The sequence below is a fragment of the Sphaeramia orbicularis genome, chromosome 7, assembly GCF_902148855.1.
Source record: "Sphaeramia orbicularis chromosome 7, fSphaOr1.1, whole genome shotgun sequence".
NCBI classification, from domain to species: domain Eukaryota; kingdom Metazoa; phylum Chordata; class Actinopteri; order Kurtiformes; family Apogonidae; genus Sphaeramia; species Sphaeramia orbicularis.
In genome coordinates, this window is record NC_043963.1 from 5,717,366 (window position 1) to 5,738,318 (window position 20,953).

Consider the following 20,953-nt stretch of genomic DNA (forward strand, 5'->3'; position numbering starts at 1 on the left):
GTTGAAATCCCAACTTAAGACTTATTTATTCAAACTCATTTCCATAATTTCACTTTTTTTCTGCTGCCATTTTATGTACTTATTGCCGCGTTTCCACTACGTGGAACCAGCTCGACTCAACTCTGGTACCAGGTCCTATTTCTGGAGACTGTTTCCATTACAGGATACTACAGACTTTACAGTACCTGGATGTCATAGTGATGTGGCGCGTTACTTCTGTGTCATCTGCTCAGAGTTGCTGATAAACTCACTAGTTGCGTGTTGTCTTGTCAAACTCATGCTGAATTTTTACATCAGCCACCAAAGACTGAACCTCCTGACTGAATGGTGTAGTTTTACAGGCTGTCATCATGTGGAATAACCTGCTGCTATATTTACTGCAAACTTCTGCATCTGTTTTTTGTAAAACGGTAGGTCACAGAGACGACTCAGACCAATCAGTGTTCTGCAGTGTTTACACGTCAGCTTTTAGTATCTGGTCCCCAGTCCTGGAACTTTGATACCAAAGAACTAGTACCGGGTACCAGATTCCAGGTCCTTTTTTGTAATGGAAACGCAAAAAGGCCGAGTCGAGTCGAGCTGGTACCATGTAGTGGAAACGTGGCATGTATGTTTTATATATGTATGTGTGTAATTTTTAATTTTTTTTTTTTTTATTTATCTTTTTTGAGCAATATAATAGTACATACAAAGGAACAGAATTATAGTGCATTCATTATACATTGCCTTTTATATAATTTTCCCCCATGCCCAAACCAACCCCAAGGCCCTCTAAGAAGGGGCAACAGCAGAAATAAGAACATTATAACAGTCTCTGAGCAGAAGAAAATCAAATAAGTACAAGCAGTATCAAATCTGTAATTCTGTGCAAGAATATTAACTGAACTAATGGAAATAGAAAAAAAGTAAAATAAACAAATAAATTAATAATTTAAAAAAAAGAAAGTCCTGTGCTGACTTTTTTTTTTTTTTTTTTTTTTAAATTAGACATTTCATAGATGTATCAAATGTAACAATAATTGGTAGACAGAATGAATTATGACAGAAAACAACGACACCTAAACAATAACAAAATAGAGTAGGGTGGAGGTGTGAGAGATCAACTGAAGGCTGTTTTTGTAAAGATCAAAAGTAATCTAAAAAAGATTGCCATTTATTAAAAAATTTAGTTGAGGAACCTTGTAATGAGAGTCTAATCTTTTCTAATTTAAAAAAAAAACATAGCATCTCTAAGCCACAATGAAATAGACGGGGGTTTAGGAGACTTCCACAAAAATAAGATGCGTCGTCTTGCAAGGAGGGATGTTAAAGCTATTATATCAGACTCTATTTGGTTAAAACAGGAGTCAGCAGAGAGCCCAAATATCGCTATGTATGTGTGTAATTTTAATTGTGTTTTATTTATTTTAACAACTTTGTACGGTGACCTTGAGTGTCCTGAAAGGCGCCTATAAATAAAATGTACTATTATTATTATTATTAGTAGTAGTAGTAGTGGTAGTAGTAGTATTACACTAATCCAAAGTAGAGACATGAGATAAAATGGACGTTGATCAGTGTGAGTCTGACCTGTCTGTTTGTCTGTTTGTCTGTTTGTCTGTTTGTCTTTGTCTTCGTCGTCCTCAGCTGTGTGACGGTTACCAGTACCAGTTGGACGAGTTCAACTGTGAGACCTGTCCATCAGACATGCGTCCCACCATAAACAGAACCGGCTGTCGTCCAACCCCGATCATAAAACTGGAGTGGAACTCGCCCTTCGCCCTGGTGCCCGCCTCTTTGGCCATGCTGGGTATCATAGCAACCAGCGTCGTGGTGATCACCTTCATCCGCTTTAACGACACGCCTATCGTCAGGGCCTCAGGGCGGGAGCTCAGCTACGTCCTGCTGACAGGTGAGTCCAACCCACAGGTGAGTCCAACCCACAGGTGAGTCCAACCTGCAGGTGAGTCCAACCCACAGGTGAGTCCAACCCACAGGTGAGTCCAACCTGCAGGTGAGTCCAACCTGCAGGTGAGTCCAACCCGCAGGTGAGTCCAGCCCACAGGTGAGTCCACCAGGAAGGTAAAACAGGCTAAAATCAGGTAAACCCGTTCACAGTAGGAGGTTGTCATGGTCACAAACCAAGCAGAACCATGACAGAACCAGGCTATACCAGCTGAACGGGCCAGAACTATGTCAAAACCAAGCTAAACCAGACTATAACAAAGGTGAAGCAGGACAAAATTAGACTACAACAGTTCTCATGGTCAGAAACAAGAAAAAACAGGTCAAAACCAGGATTACAACTGAAACAATTGTGCATTTTTTAGCTTCTAAAACAGGGGTCTCAAACATGCGGCCCAGGGGCCAAATGCGGCCCGCCAAAGGTTCCAATCCGGCCCCTGGGATGAATTTGCAAAGTGCCAAAATTCCACAGTCAAGGCTGTGGAACTCATTTTAGTTCAGGTTCTACATACAGACCAATATGATCTACAATAAAATAACAGCAGAAGAACCGACAAAAAAGAATGACTCCATATTTTTTTCTCAGTTTGATGTGAAAAAAAAAATCAATATTACATTATGCCTATAAATAATGACAACTTCAAATTTTTGTCTTTGTTTCAGTGCAAAAAATAACATTAAATTATGAAAATATTTACATTTACAAACTATCCTGTAACAATAAAATGTAAATAACCTGAACAAATATGAACAACCTGAAATGTCTAAAGAAAATTAAGCACAATTTTAACTCTTTTCTGCCTTTTACTCAGTGTTTAGTGTCTTTGTAGATCTGATCCATAATGCATATGTAGAAATGATAAGTTTAGGCAGAATATTGTTAAAACTGTACTTATTTTTCTTAAGAAATTTTTGTTTTTTCAGCTTATTCACATCTTTTTTATTTGGATAGTTTATAAAAGTAAGTATTTTCATAGTTTAATGGGGTTTTTTTGCACTAAAACATAGACAAAAATTTGGAGTTGTGATTATTTATAGGTTATTATGCAATTATTTTACTGGTCCGGCCCACTGGGGATCAAATTTGGCTGAATGTGGCCCCTGAAAGAAAATGAGTTTGAGAGCCCTGTTCTAAAAGTTTCTGAGTTGACTGTAGTTCTAAATTTCAGATGGTCAGAAGGTATTAAATATGTAGTAGTTTGAGGTTCTAGTGGTGAATGAGAAGGTTTAGCATGTACATTTTTGGGTTCTAGGAGTCAGTGAGTAGGTTCTGTGTAAGTCCGATTAAAATGTCCATGTAAACCCAGATGACTTCCTCTACTGACGTCATCTGTCCGATGTTCTTCAGGGATCTTTCTGATCTACCTGATCACCTTCCTGATGATCGCAGAACCAGGTGTGGTGGCGTGTGCGTTCCGCCGCCTCCTGCTGGGCCTGGGCATGGCCATCAGCTACTCCGCCATGCTCACCAAAACCAACCGCATCTACCGCATCTTCGAGCAGGGCAAGAGGTCGGTGACTCCGCCCAAGTTCATCAGCCCCACCTCCCAGCTGGTCATCACCTTCATCCTGATCTCGGTCCAGGTGAGGTGTCAGGAGTACGTCCCAAGGTTATTATCGTTAACGAAAACTAACGAAATGACGAAAACTAAAATTGAAAAAACATTTTCGTTAACTGAAATAAATGAAAACTATAATTAAAAGAAAAAACGATAACTAACTGAAACTGTATTTTGCGTTTACAAAAATAACTAAAACGGATAAAAATTATGGATAAATGCTTGAAGTGTGAAGTTGAGACTGGAACCCTCACACACTGCTTTTGGTCTTGTTTAAAAGTGCAATATTTCTGTCAGATGATTGGTCAGGAAATGGAAAAAATATTTTATGCGAAACTGAACTGTAATCCTCTGTTTCTTTTGCTTGGATTAACTGACCCTGTTGTTGCCAACAAATATCACAAAAAACTATATCGAATGCTTACTTGTTGTGCCAGAAAATGTTTGCCTGTAAACTGGATCTCAGATCAGATTCCCACCCGGACTCAACGGCATAAGACAGTTTTTAGTTCTGTTTCCTTTGACTATCTCACATGTCGGTTACACCATAAGGACGATGTCTTTCTAAAGACTTGGGAACTTTTTAGTACAGGGTGACACAAAAAAACGGGAACTTTTTAGCAATCCAATGAAACCAAGAGTGATGGAAGAAAAATATTTTATTCATAGTAATTGAAACCTTAAAACATGCCATTTAAGAAACAATGATGGAATTTTCATTTTTTAAAAATTACTTCCTGTAGATGGCGTCCTCCTGTACGAATGCATTCTTGAAATCTGCTGTTGAGATTCCTCATTGACCGCTGCAACATCTCAGCTGGGATACTGTTCCACTGATCCATGGTTACTAAAATGGGGGTGTGTTTACTTGCTCAAGGTCACTGTCTTGCAGTGCTGCCACTTGCTCATGTCTGCCAATACGCACTTCAAAAATTCCCTTTTTTTTTTGGGTCACCCTGTACCTATATGGGACTGGAAGCTTTAACAATTGTTAACAGGGCGTTTGTATTCTGAAATGAAAACATAACTTTTATGGGCCAATTTTTGTTTTAGTTTGGTTGTTTTGTTGATATGTTTTTTTGTTTTGTTTATTGTCATTTTGTGAGTGTATGTGTGTATAAAGCAAAAATGACAAGAAATATTTTGAAAAAAAAAAAAGGATAAAATTCCCTTCGTTTTCGTCTTTGTCAACGTCGGATTGATACAAAAGCAATTTATGTTGCTCTAGCAATTTTAGCTAGCGGCACCATACGACACTTGATGGTCCGTCACTTCTTGTCACTTGTGGTTTCCAGTCGTCTTCTGGTCCCCACTCTACCTGGAAACATGGAGGCTGAAGTTGGGAGAAAGCAGCAGAGTCCTGTCTGGGATTTATTTGAATACAACGGAGAAGAAGAGAAAAGATACGACAAAACTAAAACTAAGCATTTAGAAAAAAACAAACACTAATAAAAACTAGTAAACCTGCTCTAAAAACGAATTAAAATTAACTGAATTAGAGAAAAAAAAGTCAAAACTAAATAAAACTAAACTAGAATGAAAAATCCAAAACTGTTAGAACCTTGGTACGTCTGCGTCCGGTCTGTCTGAGGTTCTCCGTCAGTAGGTTCACTCTGGTTTGGTCTTCGTTCCAGGTCCTCGGGGTCTTCGTGTGGTTCGCCGTCGTCCCGCCTCATACTATCATCGACTACGAGGAGCTCCGCCCCCCAAACCCTGACCTGGCCCGAGGAATCCTGAAGTGTGACATGTCGGACCTGTCCATCATCTGCTGCCTGAGCTACAGTATCGTACTCATGGTAACATATTGATCTGCCATTGATCAGTTATCGGTAGTAGATGTAAGTACAGGTGTGATTGACAGGTGTGAGGTCTGGTCTGTTTCCAGGTAACGTGTACAGTTTACGCAGTGAAGAGTCGCGGCGTCCCGGAGACGTTTAACGAGGCCAAACCGATCGGATTCACCATGTACACAACCTGCATCGTCTGGCTCGCCTTCGTACCCATCTTCTTTGGTACCGCTCAGTCCACCGAGAAGGTAAGAACCAGGCTAAAGCAGGCCAGATCAGAACCAAGTTAAACCAAGTAAAAAACCAGGTCAGAACCAGGCTGTATCAAGCTGAACCAGGTCAGAACCAAGCTAAAGCCAGTTAGATCCAAGGAAAGCCAAGTCAAAACCAGACTAAACCAAGTCAGAACCAGGCTGTACCAAGCTGAACGAGGCCAGAACCAAGGGGAATCAGGTCAGAACCAAAGTGAAGTGAGGCAAAATCAGCACAAGCCAGGTCAAAACTATGTTGTACCAAGGTAAACCAGATCAGAGCTAAGCTGAACCACGCCAGAACCAAGGTGAACAGAGGCAGAATCAAGTTAATCCAGGTCAGAACCAGGCTATAACGAGTTAAACCAAGTCACCACCAAGGTGAACCAGGCTGTACAAAGTTGAACCGGGTCAGAAGCCTGAAAAACCTCAGAACCAGGCTGTACCAGCTAAAGAAGGCCAGAACCAGGCTAAACAAAGTCAGATTCAGGAAATCCCAGAAAAATACCAAACTGAACCAAACTAATCATGATTGGAACCAATGTGAAACACGTCACAACCCTGCAAGACCAGGTTATTTATTATCATGGTGTAAAGACCCGAGATGTGTTCTGTGTTCTATGTTCCATGTTTCGTGTTCTGCGTCCTATGTTCTGTGTTCCATGTTCTGTATTCTATGTTCTATTTCCTCATTCTGTGTCCTATGTTCTGCATTCTGCATTCTATGTTCTGTGTTCCATGTTTCATGTTCTTTGTCCTATGTTCTGTGTTCCATGTTCTGCGTTCCGTGCAGAAACCAGAGCAGGTTTTCCTTTTTTTTCCGGCTCAGTGCGGGTTCACAGAGGGACGTGTCCTTAATGGAATAATTTCAGGCAGAACAGGAGCACATTTGGATTATACAGATTATAAAACAACACAGGATCTAATTCTGTTGTATTAACTTTGTCAAACCAAACTCTCGCGGCTTCACGGCAGACGAAAAGGGAAGCAACGGATTTATGAGCAAATGGAAAAACAAAGGAAGGTGAAACAGAACAAACGGGTCTATTTTCTGCTCTTCATGGGAGGATGCTGAGAATTTAAATCCAGCTTTTTTGGAATTCCCAACAAAATCCACAAAAACACAATGAATCCTCCTGTTCCTCTGGTGTTCCTCCTCTGTTCCGTCCTCCAGGAGTCCTGGATGTTCCATGGACCAGAACATAATAGAACCCTCTATGTTCCTGTCTCTGTCTCCCTGTGTCCGTCTCCTTGTCTCTAACTGTCTCCCTGCCTCTGTCTCTAAGTGTCTCCCTGCCTCTGCCTCTAACTGTCTCTCTGTCTCCCTGCTTCTGTCTCCTTGTCTCTAACTGTCTCCCTGCCTGTGTGCCTGTCTCTCTGTCTCTGTGTCTCTGTCTCCCTGCCTGTGTGCCTGTCTCTCTGTCTCTGTGTCTCTAACTGTCTCCCTGCCTGTGTGCCTGTCTCTCTGTCTCTGTGTCTCTAACTGTCTCCCTGCCTGTGTGCCTGTCTCTCTGCAGATGTTCATCCAGACGGCCACCCTCACCGTCTCCATGTCCCTCAGTGCGTCCGTCTCTTTGGGGATGCTCTACATGCCCAAAGTCTACGTCATCATCTTCCATCCGGAGCAGAACGTCCAGAAGAGGAAGAGGAGTTTCAAGGTCCAAACACATTTACTGGTCCTAGTTGTCTGGTGGAAGTGTTGTTGTGTTGCCTGTTGTAATAGTTGCCATGCTTTCAGTTGTAACTATTATATGTTAATTGTTGCTATGTTGCTTGTTGTCATTGTGGCCGTGTTACCTGTTGTAATGGCTGTCATGTTGCCCATTGAAACAGTAGCAGTGTTCCCTGTTGTAATTGTTCCTGTGCTGCCTGTTGTAATCGTTGCTTGGTTGCCTGTTGTAATTCTAGTCTTATTGCCTGTTTAATGGTTGCTGTCTTGCTTATTGTAATCATTGCCTTATTGCCTGTGTAATGTTTGCCATGTTGCCTGTTGTAATTATTGTCTTATTGCATGTTGTAATTGTTACCTTATTGCCTGTGTAGTGGTTGCTGTGTTGCTTGTTATAATCATTGCCTTACTGCTTGTGTAATTGTTGCCTTGTTGCCTGTGTAAATGGCTGCTGTGTTGCCTGTGTAATTGTTGCCGTGTTGCTTGTTGTAATAATTGCCATGTTACCTGTGTAATGGTTGCTGTGTTGCCTGTGTAATTGTTGTCATGTTGCCTGTGTAATGGTTGCTGTGTTGTTTGTTGTAATAATTGCTGTGTTGCCTGTGTAATGGTTGCCCTGTTGCTTGTGTAATTGTTGCTGTGTTGCTAGTGTAATGGTTGCTGTGTTGCCTGTGTAATTGTTGCCATGTTGCCTGTGTAATGATTGCTGTGTTGTTTGTTGTAATAATTGTTGTGTTGCCTGTATGATTGTTGCCATGTTACCTGTGTAATGGTTGCTGTGTTGCCTGTGTAATTGTTGCTATGTTGCCTGTGTAATGGTTGCTGTGTTGTTTGTTGTAATAATTGCTGTGTTGCCTGTGTAATTGTTGCCATGTTGTCTGTGTAATGATTGCTGTATTGTTTGTTGTAATAATTGTTGTGTTGCCTGTATGATTGTTGCCATGTTGCCTGTGTAATGGTTGCTGTGTTGTTTGTTGTAATAATTGCCATGTTGCCTGTGTAATGGTTGCTGTGTTGTCTGTTGTAATAACTGTGGTGTTGCCTGTGTAATTGTTGCCATGTTGCCTGTGTAATTGTTGCCACGTTGCCTGTGTAATGGTTGCTGTGTTGTTTGTTGTAATAATTGCCATGTTGCCTGTGTGATGGTTGCTGTGTTGTTTGTTTTAATAATTGCGATGTTGCCTGTGTAATTGTTGCCATGTTGCCTGTGTAATGGTTGCTGTGTTGTTTGTTGTAATAATTGCCTGTGTAATGGTTGCCATATTGCCTGTGTAATGGTTGCCGTGTTGCCCACAGGCTGTTGCCCAGGCTGCCCGACTTTCCCAGAAATCGTCCAATGAGAAACAGAACGGAGAAACAAAGATTGAACCTGACAGATCGCAGTAACGCTGCAGCAGTAATACCACAGTACTACTGCAGTATTACTGTAGTATTACTGCAGTAGTACTGCGGTATTACTGCAGTACTACTGTGGTATTACTGCAGTACTACTGTGGTATTACTACAGTGTTCCTCTGCAGACCCACAGGTACAAACACACAACCTTCAACACACACTGTCTGGTTCTTTTCATGTGTATTTGCTGGTTTCCGTGACGTCATCTCCTTAGGATGCTTATTGGTTCGGCAGTTGGTGGGCGTGTCCCTGGGTGGGGGCGGGGTTTCCTCTGTGTCCTTACATGTAAATGGGTGGGGTTTAACATCTAACATGCGTGTGCTGAAACAGATGCAGATGAGTCCTGACGTCTGGAAGCTGCAGCAGATATTTTTGGAGACGCTGTTGAATATTTCAGCTGTTTGTTAAACTTTCATGTCGCTGCTCTGAGCTCTGGAGCAAGGCACTAACAGAGCAGGTGGATGGTTCTATTCCCCGAAGGACGGAGACGGAGACAGACAGATGAGCGGACTGATCTGACAGCAGATGGTTTTGTGTTTACCCTGTTCTTATTATTAGTCTTCTTCTGTGGTGGTTCCTCTCCCATGCTGCCTTGCTCCACGGGGAATAGAACCATCATCCTGGTTAATAACATTAGTGAACCGAGGAAACCTGAGACAGAACCAGACACAGTGATTTCCAATATCCTGTACGATCAATAACTCGTGGCGATAAGAGGAAGCAGCAGGTCACATGACCCGTGTCGAGTATCAGAGACGAATATTTAATGTTTAACCAATGAGTCGAGTCGATAGAATCAAAGTCTGTAAATGAAAAATGTGACGTTTATTCAACACACGTCAAACAGCTGGACCCAAACATCTACTGATCGAATATGTTTAAGAAGTATTGATCCACTAATTCTATCGATACATGTCAATAACTGGTGTAAAATACAGTTCTTCATCTTTTCATGGTCATCAGATATGACCCATTTGGACGCTCAGAGGCTCTGTAGTTACCGTGGAAACCCCGTCATCTTCTACAACATTGAGTTGGATCAATGACAGAGGATGGACACACTGGGGTCATATATATATATTAAGTAAAATGAACAAAATTAATTTAAAAAAGCATACAGAATAATAAATAACATGAAAAAATAAGTAAATAATAGACTGAAGTGAAGTACAAAAGAATAAAATGAGCAACAAAATGAACACAAACAGCCAAAGTAATGAGTAAAAGGAACAAAAATGAATTAAAGTCAATAAAACATGAACAAATAAGCCACAAAATGAATAAAATGGGAAAGAAATTTAAAAGACAACACACAAATGAAATAATAAATGAAATAAAGAAAATTACTAAGAAAATCTACAAAATAATAACGTGGAGAAAATGATTAAATAAATAATCAATAAAATAAACAAAATAGATTAAAAAAAAAAATGTGACATTTATTCACCAGTAAAATCCATGGAGTTTGAGAAATGACAGTGGATGGAAACACATGTTTTTAATGATATATTTTTGCAGAAAAACTCACTGAAAAATGTCAATCAATAATAGAAAATGGTTATAAATCTTTTACAAAAGGTTAAATGTTGAGTAAAATTCATCTGAAAGTTGCCAGAAAAGTTGCTGTATGTGTGAATCAGAATACTGTGTGTTACAGTTGAATAGAAAGTAGAAGGAATTAAGGACATCCTTTTGGTTCAAACACGTTCTGTTCATGAAATCATTTGGTCTTACAAAAATGTCATCATTAAAATTAAGTTACAATTAAACTGACACTTTGGCAATTTTGTCATAGAATAATAATAAAAAGTTGCAGGAAGGAAATTATCAATACCATAAAACAAAGGTATATACATACACACACACACACACACACACACACACATATATATAAATATACCCGATATGAATATAAAACACTGTATTAAAACAATTAGAACAGCAATTTGTACAATATTTACTAAACAAATATGATCAAATACCTGATGCAGACAAACACAAACCAGATTATATACAAAGTGCTGTTAAAGATCTCAGTTTTTGTGACTTAAAGATGTTGTTTATCTGTTGATAAGATGAAGAAATGCACAGAAAACCATCTGTTTGACCAAATATGTGCATTAATGTGGACGAGGCCTCAGACTCTGAAGTTCATGGAGGTTCTACATGTTCTGTCTCGTTCTCTGTTAACGTCTATTTCTGTTTTTATTCTCAGGTCTTTTCCCGACCAATCCTTGTCCAGAGCTTGATGACATCATCATGCCCCGCCCCCTAAAGCACATAAACACACACACAGATACAACCGACCAACAGCGACACAGCCCGTGTTTGTATTTAATGAACTGAACTTTTATTGTGAAAATCAGGACTTTTGATGATCACATGACAGAAGAAGGCGGAGCTTGTTTTTTTTTTTTTTTTTTTTACTCCAACCTATCAGCAGTGACTGAAACCAAACTCCATCAGCTGATCACGAGGAGCAGAACCAGGTCCAGTCTGAGGACAAAGGCCGGAGGGGGCGGAGACTCACCTGTCGGACTCACCTGTCCACCTGAGGACAGGAAGTGGGACTCTGAGGACAGAGACGCGACAGGTGACCCCCATTCTTTCATCACAGCAGAAACAGAACATTTCATAGAACAGGTAACACGGTCCGTTTATGTCAGTTCAATCATGTGACTCGACATACGGACTCATACAGGTGACGCTGGAACGTGATTGGTCGGAGCGCCTGCATTTCCTCGTTAGCTCCTCCTACTTCCGGGTGACACCTTTTTCCGTTTAAGCTAACCCGTCGTTAGCGTTGAAATGTCAGTGTTTGGTGTTTGACGAACTGCTCCTCTGGTGTTTCAGGTGTTTCCATCACCTGTCCTTCAGGTAGAGCCGGGCGATTTCAAAGATCCTCTAGAGCAGGGGTGTCAAACATGCGGCCCGGGGGCTAAATGTGGCCCCCCAAAGGTTCCAATCCAGCCTGCAGGATGACTTTGCAAAGTGTAAAAATTCCACAGTCTTGAATTGAAATAAACAAAAAAAATTTAGCTTGAATTAAGGAAAAAAATCTTGAATTAAGCACAAACAAAACATCTTCAATGAAGTGGAAAAAAAATCTTGAACTGAGCCAAAAAAAAAATTGAATTAAGCAAAAAAAATCTTCAATTAAGTTAAAAAAAAAAAAAAAAAAATCTTGAATTAAGCAAAAAAAAAAACAAAAAAAAATCTCAAATGTAGCAAAAAATCTTGAATTAACAACTTCAATTTTTTTCTTTGTTTTAGTGCTAAAAATAACATTAAATTATGAAAATATTGATATTTACAAACTATCCTGAAACAAAAAAATGTGAATAACCTGAACAAATATGAACAACCTGAAACGTCTAAAGAAAATTCAGCCCAGTTTGAACTCTTTTCTGCTTCTGTTCCTCAGTGTTTAGTGTCTTTGTAGATCTGATCCATAATGCACATGTAGAAATGATAAGTGGAGGCAGAATATTGTTAAAATTACACTGATTTTTCTTAAGAAATTTCAGTTTTTCCAGGTTATTCACATGTTTTTTGTTTGGATAGTTTATAAAAGTAAGTATTTTCATAATTTAATGGGGTTTTTTTTTCACTAAAACAAAGACATAAATTTGGAGTTGTCATTATTTATGGGTTATTCTGTTATTATTTTACTGCAGATCAAATCAGGCTGAATGTGGAACCTGAAAGAAAATTAATTTGAGAGCCCTGATCTAGAGTTAACGATGACGCTTCACCTGTGACAGGAACTGATTCACTTCCTGTCTTCTGAGTGGGCGTGGCCAAAAGGGTTGAGAATACTGAGTGGATGAATGAAAGCAGATTAATGAGTTCCAAATGCAATAATAATACAGTAATATTATATGTTTTAGCAGTAAATCACTTTATTTTATCATAATTATCATTCATTTTATTTTCTCACTTATTTTTTACCTATTTTTAAATCAGATTCTTTTTCTATAATCTCAAACAAAGTCAGTTTTCTTTTCAGTTTTGTTCAGACGTTGTGTATCTTATGGAAAATGAGTCCAGAATTTACTTTGGCGACTCTAAGTTTAAGGAATTGGTTGAAAATCACTTCTCATATTGGAACTAATGGGATCTGCTGCCAGCCTCCTAAAGGGGCGGGGCCTAGGAGAGACCATGTGACCCTGAAACAGGAAGTTAATTGATATATAGGCTTTATATCGTTTCTCAATTTCAAGGATTTATTTACTTAAAGCTCCATCATCAGATTTCATTGGAGGATGATTAATACCCAGGATGCATCTGTGGTTCCTTGATGCTCATTAACTACCCACAATGCCCTGCATGAGTCTTTTAAAATGGCCACTAAATTTAAAAAAAAAAAAAAAAAGTTCATCACAATCGCAAAGATATCCTCAAAAAAGAATAATGTGCTCTTATTATACAAGACAAACAGGGTTATTTACATTATACATAGAAATTCTAACATAAATGCATTAATAATAATAATAATAATAATAATAATAATAATAAAAAAGATAAATTAAGGGAACATCCAGGGCAAAATAAAATCATACAAAGACAGAAATACAGAGAATAGATGAAATCCTAATAAATAAAATAATGTAACAGCTGAATATGAAGGAACAGTCGTCTTGAATTTAACAATAAATACAGTGAAATAAGAATTAAGGAAGAGTTCAATAATCAATAATATGACGAGTAAAATGTTTTAATGGATTATAAACATCCACCTTTGGGATAAATGGAAATAATGTTTGTTTCACATAAATGCAGCTCTATCTTTATTATTGTCCTTGTATTTGTCAGTTTTCCATTAAATCTACCGTCATGTGAGTCAACAGTCACTCTTCCATTGGACATCTGCGCAAAACTTAACTGATATTTACTAAATGTCAAAAAAACACAAGTGTGTATTGTTGGTTTTTCCATTAAATCACAAATGTGATATGTTTATTTATTATTGTGAAAATGACACGAGAAGTCATTCCATAAACATGGCGACAAACGTAAATATGGTGTTGATTTACAGAAATATTCATTATTATTATATATTACCCCTCTATCCAGGACAGTGTATCGTTTGGTAATTGGATTTTTTTTTTTCAGAAACAAAAGAAAAACTAGTGTTTAATTGATTTTAGTTTTAAAATAGAAGAATTAAAATTGAATTTCAAAGTGTTTTTCTTTTTCAGTGTCGAAACAGATAAACCAAATTTTTTAAAAAATGGATTGATTTTCATTTTCTCTTTCTAATAACAAAAACGAAAGTTACTATCTGATAGAAATGGGAAAACTGACCAAAAATGGTGGGTTTTTTGAGTTTTTTTTTTCATTTTCTGAGACCAGACGTTGTCATTTTCAAGGAAAGTCTTTTTTTTTTTTTTTAAATTTGGTTTATCTGTTATGACACTGACAAACAAAAACGCCTTGAAATTCAATTTTAATTCTTCTATTTTAAAATGAAAATCAATTAACCACTAATTTTTCTTTTGATTCTGAAAAGAAAATCCAAATCACCAAAAGATACACTGACCTATCCTGTACTAAATTAAAAAATGATTCAATTTCTTCTAAAACTCTTCATCTTCTCTTGTTGTAACGTCCATCAACATCCCTTTTTTTTTTTTTTTTATTAACCTGACTCTAGTTGCAGAAGGTCTTTCCACTGCAGTTTTGTGTGATTATACCATTTGTGCTACATCTGGAAAAACCACCTCTTGCCAGCGCAAAAAGTTTTAATCAAAAAATGAGAGTTTTGGTGAAATTGTCATTTTTCCATTAGGTACATTTTTATACACAAGTTGTATTTATGCGCGATTTGAGGGTCAATGGAAAAGCGACTAGTGTGTTATTGTAAAATGATCAATATATGAGCGAATCGATCAGATGGAAGGACTCAGGTCTGGTTTATGAAGGAAGTGATGGATCCTGGAGGTTGAGAAACGGTCAAACTAAAGCCTATGGATCAAACATCACAGTCGTATCACATTCGCATCATCGGCAGAATGAACGGTACTGATTATACTGAAATATTGATCATATGCTTTTCCCACTAAACAGTTGGAAACAATTATTGAACCTCCGTGCAAATTTTGTTATTCACAAACTAAGACACAAAAGGACTTTTTCTGATGAAAAACACTCAGATCAAATAATTTATTCTGATTGATTATCTGATTTATAAGAACTGGTTTGAATATTTAACCCATAAAGACCCAGAGCTACTTTTGTGTCAGTTCCCAAATTAATTTTTTTTCTATATTTAACTTTTCTAAGTGATTTGCCACCATGCATTGTAGTATTATCCTCCTTATTTTGAGTTTTTTCAGTGTAAATCGTGCACTTTTCTATATTTAATTCGTTGATCATGTAAATGTTCGTTAAAGTTCAGAGTAAATTCAAAGGTTATTATACCAAAACTGAAGAAAAAGTCATTTTTCCAGTAAAGATATCATTAACTAAACATTAAAACAAGCCTCTCCATCCACTGTTTTATTCATTTTTGTTCATTTTGTTACCTTTAAGTTTTTTGGTTTTTTTTGTTTAATTCCATTCAGTTAGTGACTTATTTTGTTCATTTTTACTTATTATTTTGTCAATCTTTTATTCATTTTTGCTACATTTATTCATTACTTTAGCTGTTTTTATTTGTTTTGTTGCTCATTTTATTCTTTTTTTATTTCATTTCAGTCTATTTTTTGCTTCTTTTTCATGTTATTTATTATTCTGTATGTTTTTTTTTTCTATTATTAATTTTGTTAATTTCATTTACCATATATAAACTCAGTGTGTCCATCCACTGTCATTGATCCAACTCCATGGGTTTTACTGGTGAATTAATGTTGTAGAAGATGACAGTGTTTCCATGGTAACTACGGAGCCTCTGAATGTCCAAATGGGTCATCTCTGATGACCGTGAAAAGATGAAGAACTGTATTTTACAGCAATTATTGACATGTATTGATAGGATTATTGGATCAATAGTTTTTAAACAGTTTAAATCAGTAGATGGTTTTGGTCGATGGTAGATGTTTGGGTCTTTATGGGTTAAAAACACATTACTTTACAGGTGGATAATGTACTGTTTTAAATTATGTTGACAGGTTTTGATAAAACACCTTGTTTCAGTGTTTGAATCAGTTGTCTTTAAATGATGGTTTGAGTGAAATGGATGGTTTTATCACTAGTCTGTCATTTAGCAACATTCGTGCGGGGGTTCAAAAATTCTGCCTCTGTAAGAATAGAATAGAATAGAATAGAATAGAATAGAATAGAATAGAATAGAATAGAATAGAATAGATCTTTATTTTCACTGTCACAGGAACGATGAAAATCAGTTAAACAGCAAAAACATTTAGTACAAAAAGACTGTATAAAAATATCACACATAACATCAGAATACTGAATGTAGGCATGTGCAAAAAACTACAGGATAAAATATTATATATACATATACTACTAAAGTACTACAAAAACGACTGAAATATACAACAATACTACAGATGAGAAATATGTACAACAAATAAGGATATATACAGGCAACAGAGGATATATACAGGTAATATATGTAAAGGTAATAGAGGATATATACAGGCAATAAATGTACATGTAAAATAGGATATATATAGGGAATATAGAATATATAAAGGTAATATATGTACATGTAATATACGGTATATACAGGTAATATAGGACATGTACAGGTAATATAGGATATATACAGGCAATAAATGTACATGTAAAATAGGATATATACAAGCTATATACAGATAACATAGGATATATACAGGCAATAAATGTACATATAAAATAGGATATATACAAGCTATATACAGATAACATAGGATATATACAGGCAATAAATGTATGTGTAAAATAGGATATATACAGGCAATATAGGACATATACAGGTAATAATGTACAGGTAATATAGGATATATACAGGCAATATACAGATAACATAGGATATATACAGATAAAATAGGATATATAAAGGTAATATACGTACAGGCAATATAGGATATATACAGGTGATATATGTACAGGTAATATAGGACATATACAGGAAATATAGGGTATATACAGATAATATTACAGGTAATATAGGATATATACAGGTAATATATGTACATGTAATATACGGTATATACAGGTAATATAGGACATGTACAGGTAATGTAGGATATATACAGGCAATATAGGACATATACAGGTAATAATATACAGGTAATATAGGATATATACAGATAAAGTAGGATATATACAGGGAATATACGTACAGGTAATATAGGATATATAAAGGTAATGTACGTACAGGTAATATAGGATATATACAGGAAATATAGGATATATACAGCTAATAAATATACATGTAATATAGGATATATACAGGTAATAACTGTACAGGTAATATAGGATATATACAGATAAAATAGGATATGTACAGATAATATATGATATATACAGGTAATATAGGATATATATAGGTAATACACAGTATGTACAGGAAATATGGAATATGTACAGATAATATAGAATATATACAAATAATATAGGATATGTACAGGTGAGATACTGTCTGATGTCATGATGCTTCTGTTATACATGATGTGATAGATTCTCACATCAGTTCAGTTTTGAGCTGTTGTTTTTTATTTCTATGTTTATATATCGATTGATCTGTGTTGATCTAATGCTCTATAACTGATCAGTGTCAGTGCTGTTCAATAATAACTAATATCTGACTGGAAATACTGACTTTGAGGGAAAACTGTTCATAAAGGACATTTTTTTAACCTGAATTATTCCATTTCAGTTTGGTTTTGAGGTCTTTGAGTCGCCTGGTTCTACTGTTCATCCACCTGTTCCCTGTTCGCTCGTACATCACATGTCAAAACTATTTGGAAAGAACTTTTGGAAAAAACAACACCAACATTTGTACAGAAAACACCAGCAGCATCTTCATTCATTCATCTGTTCATTCATTCATTTATTCTCTTCTGCTTCAGTCATATGACACAGGATTCATTTTTCAGCAGGTGATTAAATATTAGTCAGTTTTACTTATTCATGTATTTTTTTTTTTTTTTTTTATTTCAGTTGGAGCTTTTTGGATCCGATCAAAGGCAGATCAGTCACTTTCCTCCCCGTTCTAAAAATGTTCATAAAAATGGAATAATATAAAACACTTCTGCAGATTTTGGTGATTCCTCTGCAGTTTTATACCAATACAGTGAAAAACAGTGTGTTTTTATCCTCTAACCTGAACTGAAATTATCATTATGTTCTTTTTTTTTTATAGATAAATCTTGTTATTTGACAACAGAAGTGTGATCTTTATATACAATGGCACAAATTGTCCATTCAGAGTCTATTTTTACCAGTGAAGAAGTGAATAAGTTACAGTTTAACAACACTGTGCAGTAGAATAATGACTGCACTGAGTTATAAAACTGGGATTATTCCTGTTTATTTGATCTTTATGGGTGTAATGTGTATTTTAAAAGTTACTGTAACTGAGAACAGTCTGAACAGAAAAGACTGAACAGTTTATTATTCTGTTGTTTGTACTTGTTTGATCATTTTCAGCTGAATTGAACAACAAACTCCTCATTTCACACATTTAATCTATAAATAAATGTTACACTGCTACGACGACAGTGTTGGATTTGTTTCCTGTTGTTTCGATGCACATGTTTATGAAACAAAACCAAAAAAGAAGCAGAATCAGACAAAAACGAGGAGGGAAAAAAGGTTTTTCCAGTTTCAGAGGACGATCGCCCAGTTAGAGTCTGTTATATAATGAATAAATATCCACTGTTTTTGTGAAAAACCCAGTGGACAAACAGAGCGTTTGTGTCTGCTTTTAAATCTGTAAAAGAAGAAAAAGCCTGAGAGGATTAAAATCCTGCTGTGGAGAGAAAATCCTATCTGAAAGAGATTTTATTTAGAAAGGAAGGGAAAAGCAGATTTTCAAAATAAAACCATCGGTCAGCACATTTACCTTCAACCCATAAGAGAAACACTTCTTATTGGCTTTAATTCCTTTTCATTTATGTGCCTTTCATTTATTTCTGTATTTTTTCATGAGTCTTTGTAGAGCTGCTGCTGCCACCTGCTGGTGACTCATGTTATTACATCAGATTTTACATGATAAATAGAAATAAAACAGTAAGCATGTAAAATAAACAACAAATTGGTTTGTGTATAAGGCCAATAATTATTAGTCCATCTTGAATACAAAAAAAAAAAATCATCATAATTATTCTTTTTATTCTTCTTTGTCTTATTATTAATCACCATCATCATAATCATAATAGTAGTAAAAGTATTGGTATTAAAATTGTGAAGGGGACATTTTTTCCTATAGTTTACATAAATTGTCTAATAAACAAAATAAAATCCTAAAGCGTCTGCTTTTATTGTTTTTCTTGGATATAAGAAAATACGAAAACACTTAATGAAAGATACAGTTTTAAAAACCTTCTGATGAGTCAAATATGGACTAAACTCACCACGACTTGACATAAATCAGTATGTTTGGTCATGTTTTTTCAGAAAATGGGCAAAAATGATCAAATCTGTGGCTTAAAGGTTCCCAAAAGCACCATGAAAAATACAACATAAAGTCTGGAGTCAGTGTTACTTGTGTTGAGATTCATATAATTATTGAATTTTATTACACTTAATTTTCCTTATGTGCAAAGAGAAGCACAGATAGAGATAATTTAGTCTGGAGAAATGAAAAAATGAGCATATGATTTAAAAAAAAAAAAAGTGTACACACACACACACACACATACATATATATGTGTATATATATATATATATATATATATATATATATATATATATATATATATATATATATATATATATATATATATATATATATATATATACACTGAACAAAAATATAAACGCACCACTTTTGTTTTTGCTCCCATTTTTCATGAGCTGAACTCAAAGATCTAAAACTTTTTCTGTGTACACACAAGGTTTATTTCTCTCAAATATTGTTCACAAATCTGTCTAAATTTGTGTTAGTGAACACTTCTTCTTTGCTGAGATAATCCATCCACCTCACAGGTGTGGCAGATCAAGATACTGATTAGACAGCATGATTTTTGTGCAGGTGTGCCTTAGGCTGGCCACAATAAAAGGCCACTCCAAAATGTGCAGTTTTATCACACAGCACAATACCACAGATGTCACAAGTTTTGAGGGAATATGCAGTAGTCATGCTGACTTCAGGAATCTCCACCAGAGCTTTTGCCTGTGAATTGAATGTTCATTTCTCTACCATAAGCCATCTCCAAAGCTGTTTCAGAGAATTCATGAAGAAGACTGTGCGAGGAAAATGGTGGTCACACCAAATACTGACTGGTTTTCTGACCCCCCTGGACCACCCAATACAGTAAAAGTGCACATTTTAGAGTGGCCTTTTATTGTGGCCAGCCTAAGTCACACCTGTGCAATAATCCTGCTGTCTAATCAGCATCTTGATCTGCCACACCTGTGAGGTGGATGGATTATCTCAGCAAAGGACAAAGGAGAAGTGCTCACTAACACAGATTTAGACAAATTTATGAACAATATTTGAGAGAAATAGGCCTTTTGTGTACATAGAAAAAGTTTTAGATCTTTGAGTTCAGCTCATGAAAAATGGGAGCAAAAACAAAAGTGGTGCGTTTATATTTGTGTTCAGTGTATATATATATATATATATATATATATATATATATATATATATATATATATATATATATATATATATATATATATATATGAAAGAGGAGAGTCTGAGTCATTCAGGATCTGTCTTTTTAATAAACCATTACTACTATTTATTTATCTATTTATTTGCAAAAGTAAGTGCCATAAACTGCCCTGTAAACCTTTGTTCATATGTGGGGATAATCATGAATTCATTTCTGTAAAATGACATCAATGATCAAAAATACAAGTACATTCTGTTTCATATGACTTGGAATACTTTCTCTTATTTGTAAAAGTAAAACAATAAGAAAGTTGAATAACAATTTAAAAAATACACTTTTGTAATTGATTTAATGATCAAAAACTTACAAAAATTGGCACCTATATATAACTATAACTATAACTATAACTATAACTATATATAACTATATATAACTATATATAACTATATATATATATATATATATGTATATATATGTATGTGTATATATATATATATATATATATATATATATATATATATATATATATATATATATATATATATATATATATATATATATATATAAAATCAATGAAATGAATAAAAATAACACAAGTTCAACAGAAAGTATTAAATCA

The 20,953-nt window shown here is 35.7% G+C and overlaps 1 protein-coding gene and 2 long non-coding RNA genes across 7 annotated transcripts in view; all 3 read left to right on the forward strand.

The window, feature by feature from the left end:
- Positions 1-12,983, forward strand: part of LOC115422145 (metabotropic glutamate receptor 6-like) — a 34,947-nt gene extending 21,964 nt beyond the window's left edge. The window contains exons 8-16 of one of the 3 annotated variants that reach the window (XM_030138243.1): positions 1,627-1,891; positions 3,293-3,528; positions 5,138-5,299; positions 5,389-5,538; positions 7,059-7,199; positions 8,507-8,657; positions 8,704-8,738; positions 10,821-11,522; positions 12,341-12,983. In XM_030138243.1, the coding sequence (XP_029994103.1) occupies positions 1,627-1,891; positions 3,293-3,528; positions 5,138-5,299; positions 5,389-5,538; positions 7,059-7,199; positions 8,507-8,596 (1,044 nt within the window). In that variant the 3' untranslated portion in view covers positions 8,597-8,657; positions 8,704-8,738; positions 10,821-11,522; positions 12,341-12,983. Of the gene's footprint in view, positions 1-1,626; positions 1,892-3,292; positions 3,529-5,137; positions 5,300-5,388; positions 5,539-7,058; positions 7,200-8,506; positions 8,739-10,820; positions 11,523-12,340 lie in introns of all 3 variants that reach the window. The other 2 variants (XM_030138244.1, XM_030138245.1) reach the window with 2 other exon arrangements.
- A 2,654-nt stretch (positions 12,984-15,637) lies between these two features.
- LOC115422156 (uncharacterized) lies at positions 15,638-15,852 on the forward strand. Its single transcript, XR_003935803.1, has 2 exons — positions 15,638-15,683; positions 15,718-15,852. It is a non-coding gene; the product is annotated as an uncharacterized LOC115422156 (long non-coding RNA).
- Positions 15,853-16,709: 857 nt separating this feature from the next.
- On the forward strand, positions 16,710-18,271 carry LOC115422153 (uncharacterized). 3 transcript variants are annotated; one of them, XR_003935800.1, is made up of 2 exons: positions 16,710-16,731; positions 17,181-18,271. It is a non-coding gene; the product is annotated as an uncharacterized LOC115422153 (long non-coding RNA). The 3 variants fall into 3 exon arrangements; XR_003935799.1 differs by lacking the exon at positions 16,710-16,731 and adding an exon at positions 16,773-16,826; XR_003935798.1 differs by lacking the exon at positions 16,710-16,731 and adding an exon at positions 16,842-16,915.
- Positions 18,272-20,953: the final 2,682 nt, after the last annotated feature.